The 13,141-nt window shown below is 36.6% G+C and overlaps 1 protein-coding gene and 1 long non-coding RNA gene across 2 annotated transcripts; both read left to right on the forward strand.

Annotated features, from left to right (window-relative positions):
- Window positions 1-58: 58 nt before the first annotated feature.
- On the forward strand, window positions 59-1,853 carry LOC148958551 (uncharacterized). The gene is made up of 2 exons (XR_016144581.1): window positions 59-673; window positions 863-1,853. It is a non-coding gene; the product is annotated as an uncharacterized LOC148958551 (long non-coding RNA).
- Window positions 1,854-5,526: 3,673 nt separating this feature from the next.
- On the forward strand, window positions 5,527-12,841 carry LOC135695972 (ultra-long-chain fatty acid omega-hydroxylase). Its single transcript, XM_065215215.2, has 6 exons — window positions 5,527-5,837; window positions 6,503-6,744; window positions 6,870-7,166; window positions 7,913-8,149; window positions 10,221-10,497; window positions 11,102-12,841. Exons 1-6 carry the CDS (start codon window positions 5,588-5,590, stop codon window positions 11,332-11,334), a joined length of 1,536 nt encoding a protein of 511 aa, XP_065071287.2. The 5' UTR covers window positions 5,527-5,587; the 3' UTR covers window positions 11,335-12,841.
- Window positions 12,842-13,141: the final 300 nt, after the last annotated feature.

Genomic DNA, 13,141 nt, shown 5'->3' on the forward strand with positions numbered 1-13,141 from the left:
CCTTGATTCCTGACTAGCTGACTACAGAGATATTCGGGTTTATTATTATGGGACTGAATTTATAAATGAATCATTACGAATTAGGATTATTTGTACAAAGTGCTCCATTAAGCCAATATTAGATAATGTCTTTTTAATCAATACCTATGTGGAAATATGGGTAATTTTTTTATCTTGAAACGCAAAGAATTAGTTTGTACAGCCGCCATTTTTCATTTTGGCGGGAAATAGAATGATGTCGTCAGCTTCATTGAAAAATGCGCTGAGAAGCAAAATAAAAAACGCCTCTTGATGCTTTAAAAAAATATTGCAAAATATCGAAAAAAGGTAACAATTCTATAATTTTTTCTACTTTTTTACTCTCTATCTGATTACACTGGATGTGGGCCAGGTAAATGCTAGTTTTTTATCGCCAAGTTTTTTCCTGAATTCGTGAAGTTGCCGGCGGCCTTATCACTATTCAAGGTATAAAAAGCAGATGATTAGGCTTGTTTTCCATCAAATAATTTTATGCAAAATTTACCCTAACTTGTGAAGTAAGGCAAGTTTATTTTTATCAGTGATATGGATTCATGCTACATGGACACGACCTCAGAAAACCAGCAAATTCACGAACTTGATTCTTTGTCAAGAAAACTTCAGGAAATCAGTGAGAGTTTTCACGATATGCAAGGTAATGCCAATTTACTGTCTCTTTTGAAATGGTTTGCTAAAACGAATCAAAGGGAAAATCCTAGGATTAGGTAATGAGTAATGAAAAAGCATTTTCATAGATTCTAAATTACAAATTAGGAAGCCTTGTTCTTTTTTGCTGAATGCATAGGCCTTAGCAACAAATTTGATCAATTTCACGTTATTTTAGTGAAAGCTGCGATCTTGAATGTTGAAATTGGAATGCTGTTTGATCCTGCGACAGCCAGAATCATTTCACAAAGCGAAGAAACATGCCTAAAGTGTTCGAAAAGGATAATGGGCGTCGTTGAGAAACCAAATGAACCTACTGAAGATGACGTAAATATGGAGGGCTGATATGAATATGGATAGCTGTCTATTGTTTGTTTTTGGTTGAGTTTGGGTTTATTGTCCATTGGAAAGTCTGTTTCAAAGAATGCTGCATGTTTTTCAGTGTAGAATCTACCAATATCCAGAGAATTTTGTGTTAAGGGACAGAGAAAGAAGCTTAGATTTTAAAAATTAATCAGCCTGCTATGTTAAACGCAAGGAAGGGGGACTTGGCACAAAAGACAAAAAAGGTCGGTTTGAAAATTTCGTATGTCACCAAGGAATATCCAGGGTTGTAGTGCTAAGGGGGCTCTTGGGGGGCTAAGCCCCCCTTGTTAATGCCAAAACTTTGCAAGCTTCTACTTTTGCTATTGTTTTTCGCAACATTTTATGCAAGAGCCCCCGTTGTTATTTTGATAGCACTACACCACTGGGAATATCATATCATTTTTAACATGACCCAAAAGCTAATGGTTTTTTGTATTTGTACCAAAACATTATAGAAAATATTTTACCCAAAAATGTCAATTTGGCAAAAGCTTGACCTAAATATATTGAGCTGTCATTTTCCCTTGAATAGATCTCCTGGAAACTGTTGTTGGCGTTTTGGATTTTTGGTTATAAATTGATTCGAGTTAAGCAAGAGAACTATTTGCTCGTTAAGAAGGCATCTTTTATTATTCAGAACAATGGAAATCAGTCCAATTGTAAGTTGAGCCGTAGAATTTGTCTAAAGACCCCGTTTATACTGTCCCGTGCAAGTTTGGAATCGCGAGAAAACTGTCGCGGTTCGCCCTTCCGAACCGAGACGTTTTTGCTCTGCTACCCGGAACAGTTTTGCTCCTGCTTTGAAAGCGAACGAATTTTGTACCGTCACGGTTCTGTTTTTGACCAGAAAATTTTCGAATTTTGATGCTTCCAGTTCCTTGAAAAATGCGCTCTTTTAAGTAAATTTTACTAAAGCAATCCTCTTAATCCTATCGAAAATTCTTTTATTTTTGCAAACAAATTGAACAGCAGATAAAAACAACTGGTACAATTTCGCCGTGGTCTTGAAAAATTCCATGTTGTCAGTTACTTCTAAAACTGGGTAGCAAGTAGCACTGGTTGCCAATTTAGATCCCTCTTTCCATCCTAGCATGCCTTTTTAGGGGAAATGGACACAAGACACAATTTTACCTAAAGAGGGCCTGGATTTTTAGATTCTGTGCCAACAAGAAATTTTCGATCTTCAAATCATTAATTTGTTTATCTTCATTCATATCAAGGAATATATATTTAGCTAAAGGAGCAACTGCCTTTGCTTGATCCTTCATTGATTTTAAGACATGAAGGTCGCTGAAATACCTAAAGCGTTTCTTCCACTGGGCGGATTTTACCTGAAATTTCCTATCGAGATACTATTGGGGGAGAGTGTGACACCCCCCCCCCCCCCACCCACACCTCCCCGGTCGCGACGCCCCTGAGTGCAAACACCTATCGAGACGATTCTGTCACGGATTCACAATGAGGTCTTTTGTATGCATAGGCGCCGACTACGTGGGGGCTCGGGAGCTCGCGGCGCCTATGCATACCCCCCCCCTGGGAATTTCGTTTGAAATCCGCCACTGGGCTGAAAATTCAGCGCAGAACAGCTGAAGGAAGGTATATGTATATTCTAAGTCTCAAAATATGAAATATATCTATTGTTAAAGAATAATTTGAATCAAATAAATCCCTTGTGAAAAATTTAGTCTAAACTTTCTGTCTCCTACGTCATCTGTTGATATTTTAAAGCGACATTCGTTATTAAAGCGACAGGGAATTTCTCTACCTTTTAACTTTTTTTAATTTTTCTTTAATTCAAATTTTGAGCCCCCCCCCCCCCCCCCTGAAAAAAATAAAAGTCGGCGCCTATGTTTGTATGGCTGTTCCAGGTAGTCGAGGCTTTGATTTTGGACGATTTTTTAGACGAGGGAATTGTCAAGATGGCTGTTGAAAATTCAAACTACGTTTTCAAATTCCTTATCGCCATGTTAAATCAAGTGACAGCGATCACTGGGCTGATTATCATCTATTCAGCAGCCATTTACGATGGCTACCACCGTCTTCGACAACGAGATTTAACTTTTAAGGATAAGAAAAAATTCTGAAGAAAATACGACTAGTTTTGGATAGTTTACGGATAGTTTTGTCTCCGTACTTATTTTTATTGTCTCCCAGTCCAAGCCTTGATTGCCTCGGTTGACGAAATAAAGCCTCCTTTAAACAATGTTCTACCATTGAATTTAGGTCGTAAATGGAAAGGTTAAACGGAAAAATTTGGAACCGCAACAGTCTAAACACTTGCGAACCGTAACGGTACAAAATTGTCCCGGGACAGTGTAAACGGGGTCTAAGTCTGCATATTTTCGTTTTCTTTTCATCAATATTAAGTTGGAAAATCTGTGTATAGTTGTAAATTTAATGCTATTTGAGGAGTCCTACTGTATATCACCCAAAGCCACTAATGGCAGTGTTGTTCTAGGTGACACAATTTCACTAAAGGTTTAGTTATAAAATTAATTTGTTATGATTTTGATAAATAGATTTGCTTTCGTGGACAAAAAGAGATTTCTTCTGAAGAAGTGACCTTTGATCGGTTGTTAATACACAATTTATGTTGTCGAATTTCAATCTTCAAATTTTCAGTAAAATAGAACAGAGCAGCTATTAGAAAAGTTACTGTCCATAGTCCAGAGGTTAAAGAAAATTGAAAGATATATAAAAACGCTTTTACCGAAGGTTTAAAGGCCAAAACTACTGTTTAAATTTTGACCACCCCTTCTTCATAAAAGTCCTGATGCTAGGTATTTTTTGACGAAGGGGTGATAAAAATTCTTAAATTGTTCATTTCTCGCAATTTGATTGGTTCAAATCGATTGAGACTCCTGCTTTGACGATTCCTTTCGCAGCCAATCAAGATTTGATATCTTTGCTTTTTTCCCCTCCAATTTTCCTACCTTGGCTACCCTAATGTTTGTTCTGTAATAGCTTCTAAAAGTTATGATTCTTATTTTATTGCCTTCTTCGTAGTTGCTATAGACGTCGTGGGCTCCAATGCCACTTGAAAAATATGTGGGCCAAGGGAAAATTTCACAATCATAACAGCTCTATTGTTTTGCAGAAAAGCGCGTCCCTTCGTCGAAGGCGAGGCCATAAAAGTAGGATACCAGGTTGGGGGGGGGGGGGGAGACAAAATCAGTGGTGCAGTCGTAAATTCTTCAGAAGTAAAAGGCAAAAAACAAAAGCAGCGTTTCATTAGCGCTTTTTAGATAGATTTTGTTAATTTTAAGGCATCTCTGCATTGAACATTTAACTGTTTGCGTTATACTTCATGCATCTCATCCTAGTAATGTATGCGATGTTTTGCAGGTCATCTTTTCGTCAATTTTCAAGTCTTTCGCATCCTCTTTACTGAAGTTGGTATCTTCTTTGTCCACTTTTTTGTGTCCATTTGGCAACATGGCTTGCCTATTTATCACTCATATTTTTCTAAGTTTTCTTCAACGTCAAGCCGTTTCGTTTCTGATCTTAAGCTTTTATTTGTCCACTTCTTTAGGCATGTGATGTTAAACATTGCTCTTTCCATACTGCCAAGTTATGCCAGTGCCTATGTTGTTGCTAGTAGTTTGACTCCACTTATTGCTCTTCTCTTCAAATTTAGAACATTAATTTTTACCCATGAATCGACATATTTGTTTCGTTTTCGGATGTTAGTAGATGACCTAGGTAGGCATATTCGTTTACATCTTCTATGGTCTATTTCTCTATTTTGACCAATGAACATTATCTTTCCTACGGCACTGCCTACAATCACGAACAAAAGGATCCTTGAACTATACATCTCAATTTACATCAAAAAAATGTTCAAAATGCAATTGCGATACCTTCATGAGACTTTAATCACTTTCATACTCACTCGAACCATGGTTGAGACAGGTACTGAAAACCTGACCATTTCATTTGCTATATTGTCTAATATAAAAATTGGCTTTTTGTACTGGCTATTTGAATATCTATGTAGTATGATGGTGATATTTAAGAAACATAGCGCTACTGATCAAGAAGCAATTTGCGTTGTATTTTTATATTTTTCAACTCTTTTCTCGGGTACTCCTATCTCCGCAACCCCTCCCCCCTCCCCCCGGAACAACGTTGATAATTTAGAAAAATGTCATAGAAGTGGCCGAAAAAAGCGTTCTTCCTAATCCCCTACGTCGTTTTATGGTAAACCAACATTGGTCGAAGGGGGAAGGGGAATGGCTAAATTTGCCCTTGAAAACTGACGTTAGTGTACCAAGACTTTTTGGCAAGCATTGAAGATTAACGCCGCAGCTCAAAAATTTTAGGAGGCGTGTCGGCGTTATGCTGGGCTACTCTTCCACTCACTGCCTTCTACACCTACTACACCACTGGGCACAATGGAAAAGGAAGCGAATCGTCAGAAGCTGCACCAACGACAACAACAGCTGAGAAACAACAACAGCAATATCAACATGTTTCGCGTGCGCAGTGGTTTTGCCCCTCCCCTTTTCATTCCATCCCAATCAGATACCAAGAAAGGATGGGGTTTCTCTGGATGCTCCTAGTTGGTGTTTTGAGCATCTTGCTCATCGTGGAGATATTAAAGTGGCTTCGCAACTTTTTTACTGCAAGTCAGAGGCCGAGGGGCCCAGACATTCCAAGCCCGCCTGCCTACCCAATCCTTCGTCATATGCCATATTTTCTAGACAACATTGATGATGACAAAAAACTTTTGGCATGGGCAGAAAGCTTCAAAGAAGAGGGGATGTTCGTCATTGATACGTTGTTAGGTATGAAACTTTCGAAAGAAGCCATTGACGGGCACTTGTTGCTTAGAAAATCAAGAGAGAATTGCTAAAATCAAAGTATTGCCAAGTAGAGATCGATTATTAGGAAATGTTTTTCAAGTTTATGCAAGTGAAGTGTAAAGTTTGTTTTATTATCTTCACCCTTTGATTTATTCAAACCTAACCCTTTTGCTCTCCTGACCCATCGGCCTAAACAGTGATTGGTGGCTTGGATATTTGCAATGAGAAGACAGCATTAGTTTTCCTGAGTATAATGACGTTTCTCTGAAATTGGCATCAATTGTTGGAAAGTGATGTTGTCTGTTAGGCTGAATGGGTAAATAATATTGTACAAATTTCTTATCATTATTAATGTCAAACGAAAAAATAAAAGTGTTCTAGCAAATTTCTCAATTTTGAATCGAATACGAAAGGCATTTATTTTTGAGAGGCATTTATTTGAGAGGCATTTATTCTGGTCTTGCATTTGAGTCCTTTTTCTGAATGACACAATTTCTAGTTATGCATTGTAAATAAGCGCTAGAGGGGTTTGTTCAAGTAAATAATATGAAAATTAAAAAACTTATGAACATTTTTATTTGTGTGTTTTTGTGGTAGTTTCACCTCTGGTAACTTAGAATCTAGATTTGATATAAACTTGCTTGTAGGGCCTAAAAGAATCTGTATTTTCAAAGAAGATTTTATCAAGCAGGTTCTTGTTAGAAACTGCACAAAATATGGTAGATCCAAGCTGCTTGCTGGTGTTTTTCCACAAGTCAAGAAAGGAATTCTTTTGGTGAATGGCAAAGAACATGCTTGGCAAAGAAAGATGTTGAACCCATCATTCTCATTTTCATCTCTTTTGCCATTTGTGGATGTTTTTGATGCCAATGCAGACAGTTTAGTACAGGTATGTAGTATAGACCCAAAAAACACAAGGATTGCATAAAATTCATCTTTTCACCTTGTAGATTCATAACTTGCCTTTTGAAATATAATGGATAACTAAATTGTTAGGTTTTTTATCTACTCTAGTACTGGAAGGAGAAAGCCAAAAGCACACTCTCTGGAGTTGTAGAGGCAGATATTCAAAGGGATTTCACCAAACTGACTTTAGACGTTATTGGGGAGACAGCATTTGGCTATAATTTCAATACACTTACTACTGGGGAAAACAAGGTCAGCCAATCTGTGGAGCTTATCTTGGCAGGAAGATTAAGTGTGATGGCCAGACTCATAAGAAGAATCATACCGTTCTATGACTTGATTCCTTTCCCAGAAAACACGAAAATGAAAAAGGCTGCTGAAATTGTTAATGGTGTTGTTGCAGAGGTTAGATACTAATGCTTGCATTTAATGTCTTACTAATTTTATGAAATATTTTGTCATGTGAGATAAAGCACTTTTGTGATTTTCTTCTTTCAGAGATTTAATTTTAAAAGCCCAAGAAAGGTTTGAAAGTAATAAAAATGTGTATTCAGTTCAGACAAGGCAAAGAAGGAGGGATTTCATTAAATTTAATATCTTGTAAGCTAATTTTTAACTGATAAGCAAAGATACCACAGAAACATATTTGAATTTGATTTGCTCAAGTGCACCTCTGTAGCCTCTTATGCAATAATGAAAATATAAAAATAGTATGGGATTGCAGTTATGCTTAAGAATGTTCTTCTGGATTTCAATTTCTTTAAATTGAGAGGTTATTCAGCAGCAGCCAAAAATATTACAGTGAGGGTAAATTTTCTTTCTCTATTTCAGGCTGGTCAGAATGCAGGGATAATTTGATAAACCCATTGGTGTTGAGACAATACCTCAGCCCATTGGGTCTTATTCAAGGGTGGGGGGTTAATTCACAAAATTACTTTAGGGTTGGGGAGTATTAGAGGGGGCTTATTCAAAAATTTGGTTTATTTGCAGACTTTTGGTAATAATGAGTGAGTAAGTTTGTCTAATCATAGATTATGATAATTTTGGCAGGAATGGCACCCAAAAATTCTTTTTTCCACAGCATAACTTCCTTGCAAACTTTGTCTTTTTTTGAAATCCAAACTAAGAGTACTATATGACTTTGCTTTTAGGTTATCAAGAATAAGCGAGAGAAGTTGAGAAATGGAGGGGATCCCAACGGTGAGATTTCTAAAGATTTGCTTGGTAAAATGATTCTATTACAAGATGAAGAGACAGGCAAAAGATTATCAGATGAAGTGATTGAAGCTCAAGTTCACACTTTCATGGTTGCTGGACATGAAACAACAAGTGTTGGACTCACATGGATTTTCTATCTTTTGGCAAAGCATCCTGCTGTGCAAGAAAAGGTACATGCACCAGAAGCACATTTATTTGAATTTTTGGAACTTTATCCAATTTACAAGAATGAAGTATGATTTATCCTCTTTTTGCACTAAAACAGTATATGAACAGGGCATGCACCACTGATCCTAAACTGGAGGGGTTAGCAATATAAAGAAAATTTCCTCTCACCTCCAAGGCAGCTGCCATAACGTTCAGAAATCAACACGCGCGACCAAAAACTCGCCTGATAAGAGTGGGGCGCGCGAATAAAATTTTATTGTTAACACAGAGCAATAAAAATTTTCTATTGAATCATTAAACGTGACAAAACTTTTAATAAATGAACTGAATGCTACATATTGTATAGTTATGTTCATGTTTTCCTCCCGAGTTATCATGAAGGGTACTTGCGACATAGAGAGGTTTCAGTGACTTAAGAAACGTGACGAAGTTTCAATTCTGTTCACGAAAGTTAAAGAAAAAACAGACAATAATAGCTTTAGCAAATTATTAAAAAAGATGGCCCCGTTTAACCAACAAATGGCAAAGGGGCAATTGATAATGTGTTAGTCCGTTGGAAATCAGGTCCTGTTTCTATTACTCCGCTTTCGTAGGAAAAAGAAACTGAATTTATGGTTTTTGATTTTGGGTTCCAATTGATACGCTCAAAAACGGGGACATTTGATAATGATGGGAAAACCTTCCTTTTTGTTTTGGCCAAATCGGTGTGGGCCGGAGCAATGGGAACGGCTCAAACTGAATGATCGGAAAACGGAGAAAATCGAAAACGGAGTAGTGAAAACAAGGATTCGATGTCAAACTTCCGTTTCTAAAAAGAGTTTCTCAAGTGGATTGACCTATCAGCATCCGGTAATCGCGTTCTTCAAAAAAAATATTTATCACTGGGCGCGCGACCAATCGCTCTCAAAGACAACCTCAGACGCGTGCCTGCACGCTCGCGCGCTATCGTGCGCCCCCCATTGAAAGCTCTGGGTATCAAGTGTTAGGTTGCTGAACAGGTGATTTTTCAATTAAATAGAATAAAAAACAACTTTGATGTTGAAAATAGAAGGAACCACCTTCCCTGTTCAGTAACTGTTAACTTTGTGATTCGTGAACAGTTTTCCTACTTGTTAGTGTATATGAAAGTTTAAAGTTTTCATTCATTTTGAAGATCAAGCTCCGTTTATCCCATAAAATTGTAAATAGATAGACACTGGCACGCAACTCTAGTCTTTGAAAGGGTATTGCGATCGGCTTTCCTTTAAGAAACTTTCTTTGATGACAAAAAGCTTTCTTTATTAAATCACTAAATAGAAAAGGGGCTATTTTCCTTAGGTAGGTTAAGTTTTTGCTAGCTTGCAATGTATTGGACATGAGCATTAAAAATCCACTCGATTGTTCCTACCTGATGCAGCACCCCTTCCTGCAGAAGGTGGATAAATTTTCAATTTCGATGCTTCCAATTCGCTGAAAAATGCAGTCATGGAAGCAATTTTCACTACCTTACAATACAACCTTACTCTTAGAACTAATATCCGCAGGCAAGACGCCATTCGGTGGTTTTAATCGATTTCTGGTAATCATTCTAGTTCTCACTGGTTTCAGTTGAACTATTAACATGACAAGGAGCGAAGATAATAAATTCAAGATAAAAAGAAAAACAATCAAATATACCATCGACTATCATTAATATTTTTGATTTATGCAATCACCAAGTTTAACCAGTAAGCACCAAAAATGCCAAATTTGCAGATTAATAACCCTTGTGGGTTTTTACAAAGCCATTACTGCCCCTACTTTCCTCCTCTAGCCACAATTGTGGCAAAAATTTTGCTTCTTTGCTTATGCTGTTTTACTTGTAGACTTTAGTTATATATATTTAGTGTTATCAACAGGTTTATCTATATAAATCATTTGAGCTGATGTTAATCTTTCATTCAGCGAAAAAGTGGGGAAGGTCATGCCCCCCTGCCCCTTGCAATGGGAGCCCTGGTATACATGTGGTATAGCCTTTGAGGCATTTGACCATTTGTTGAACTTTCATCGCCATCCATTTTTCTTTGCCAGACTATAAATTTTGATATGTTTCAGGCCAGAGGAGAAGCAAAAGCTGTTCTTGGCAGCTCAACATCTGTTAGAAGTGAAGACCTTGAGAAACTTTCCTACATAACTGCAGTTATAAATGAATCCCTCCGAATGTACCCTCCATTTGCTGTTTTTATGAGAGAGGCATTGCAAGATGATGTAATTGGTGGCTACAAAATCCAAAAAGGTTCATATATTCTCATCCCTATCTGTGTTCTCCATCATATGGAGGAGAATTGGCCAAACCACAATGATTTTAGGCCGGAAAGATTCCTTGATGCAGGTATTGGTCATTTTATGTTCAAGAATTATCTCTGGGAAAAAAACGTTATTCAAAAGCTCTGTATTTTAAGAAACACAAATTCAGAATTTAAACTAACCCTTAGAGGCAGAAAATCACATAGATTTTTTATCTTTAGCTCAGAAGGTAAACAAGGTTTGTTACTTTAATCAAGAAGTTTAGCTTTTTATTTAACTCTGCTCCAACAGTTGAAGATGAACCTGCAGTTCTTGTTAGTTTTAACTGCCTAGAAAAAGCTGCAACCTGTTCATCTGCCAATGTACATTTTCCAACCTGTATATTACTGCCAACAATCTTTTGGTGGTACAAAACTTGAAAATGGCTTTGAGAAAAGCAAACATTTAGTAAACTAAAGCTTTTCGTCTGACACTCTTCAGAGTTTAAAACGTCAGAACACAGACCGAAAACTCTACGCTAGGAAATATATCTACCCAGTTGTGGATAGAAATGGGCCAATCAGAAACACGAGCACATGGCTGTTAGGTGCCCCGCAATATTACTGCCCCGCAAACCTTGACCTGCAAAACCATTCTACAATTTCAAATGTCATTCTCCAATTTTTGATTTTGTAAAACTTTTTTTTCAGGAGAAAAACAGTCTGAAATTGGTAATTACAAATTCATGCCGTTCTCAAATGGTCCTCGCAACTGCATTGGGCGAAAGTTTGCAGTTATGGAAATGAAAGTTGTCGTTGCAAAACTACTGACCACATTCAAGTTTGAGCTTGACCCAAGACAGAAAGCAATTTCTACCAAACTTCGACTATCATTAAAGCCCTTTCCAAAACCAATTTTGAGAATTTCAGCCATCGAAGGGTAAGATTCTTTTCATGGCATGCAACAACTGATTTTCCTTTTTTCAAGAATATCATGAAAACTTTGCATACAAGACATCGCAAATCTTTTTCACAATTACAAACTAGGCGAAATCAAGAATATCTTAAGTAATATTAATGAAATGATATGACTATCAAACTTAGTTGCTCACTCACAATAACAACAGTATTATCGTTACAGAGCACGCCCCATTTTCCCCTGACCCCATTTCTTCCAGTATAAATTGAATTCATGTAGAACGTTTGTTCGACGATAAAAGCTTGTATTTGCGTCTTACCCAATAGAGTTCTAGAGTGTGACGTCACCAAAATCCTATTTTTAGAATTTTTGAATTTTAACTACATAACATTAGAGATCTCCATGAAATACTCCCATTTAGGTATGCAAAATTTGCCAAATATGTCTAAAATCGGTTCAGATATGGCCAAAGAAAGACTTTTAAGTTTCCCAACGAACCACTGTTATTTTGGTTCTGTTCATAAAGTTATGAACAGAGACCAAAATACAGAGGTTTGATGGGGAAAGAGCCAATACACATTTGGTCATATCTCTGCCAATTCATAACACAATTGACTAATTTTCCATATTTAGAGGTATTTCATGATGCTCTTTCATGTTATGGAATCCAAGTACAAAATTTCTAAAAAAAAAGATTTTTGTGACGTCATCACTTTAGAACTCTTTGGCAGAGCAGTATAACACTCAAAATCCAATCTACCCAGCGAAGGAAACAAACAGCATTATCTGTTTAGTAAAAGATGGGTGCCTTTACAATTCAAATCGTTTTAGCGGATAACGGTAGAAAAAAGAACGCCTAAAGTACAGTATTTAAAGCATAATAACTCTAAAAATTAAACTCTAGAAATACCAACCAATCTTATAGAACGCTTTCAACTTTTCGAGAAGAAAATGATAGGAACTTTTTTTCTTCTAGAAACCAATCTTTATTCAGGCAACGTCTTGCAAAAATATAGCCAGAATTAAAAATATATGCTATGATATATGCTAAAATAGTAATAAAACTTTGCTTTCTGTTCTCAGCCAAATGATAGTTGAAGAAAATCGATTTTTTATTATTGCAGGAGCACTTAAAGATTTGTGCCTAATTAATTGTTTGTTTTAAGTGTATATTCATGACAATTTTACTCTTACATTGATAACTCATCAATGGAAGTGGTATTCGAAACAAAAACTCTATCAGCGAAAGAATGAAACAGTACCCCTAGGCTCTGTACGATTTTGTAATGGAATCGCCAACGGAATCAGTATTATATTTTTTGTAATGGAATAAGTATTATATTTTTCTCTAACGACAATATTTATTAAAATACATTTCAAATTTGAACATTGATGGTATATAACGGTAAAATGCATTGACGGCACATTGCAACACATATCAAACTTTAAATGCATGCAGACATACATATATTCATTCATACATACAATGTTTTACAGTGATTCTGTCATATGAAAGAAATTTCTCTGCAGAATGTTAGTTTTTTATTTCCTTCTCTACAAAATGCAACACACAGCATTTCTTCTTTCGCATCTTAGACTTGTGAAACGACAATACCTTATTACAGGAAATTAACGAATCATGAAATTAATGCGTCATAATATTAACGCGGTCTGTGAAAAATGTGCATTTTGGAAGCATAAAATTAACGCGGTTTTACAAAATATACATTGCGGGTGCATGAAATTAACGCGAATTGGGGAAGTAGAATAAAAAAACAACATTCTTTTTAGAACCATGTATGGTATGCTATTAGGGAGGGCGATGAATTTTC

The sequence above is a fragment of the Rhopilema esculentum genome, chromosome 14, assembly GCF_057945365.1.
Source record: "Rhopilema esculentum isolate cy_ngs chromosome 14, ASM5794536v1, whole genome shotgun sequence".
NCBI classification, from domain to species: Eukaryota; Metazoa; Cnidaria; class Scyphozoa; order Rhizostomeae; family Rhizostomatidae; genus Rhopilema; species Rhopilema esculentum.

Coding starts and splice junctions, on each gene's coding strand:
- LOC135695972 (XM_065215215.2), top strand. CDS start 5,588: ATGGGGTTTCTCTGGATGCTCCTAGTTGGTGTTTTGAGCATCTTGCTC. Junction 6,745..6,869: donor ATGCAGACAGTTTAGTACAG/GTATGTAGTATA, acceptor TATCTACTCTAG/TACTGGAAGGAGAAAGCCAA. Junction 8,150..10,220: donor ATCCTGCTGTGCAAGAAAAG/GTACATGCACCA, acceptor GATATGTTTCAG/GCCAGAGGAGAAGCAAAAGC.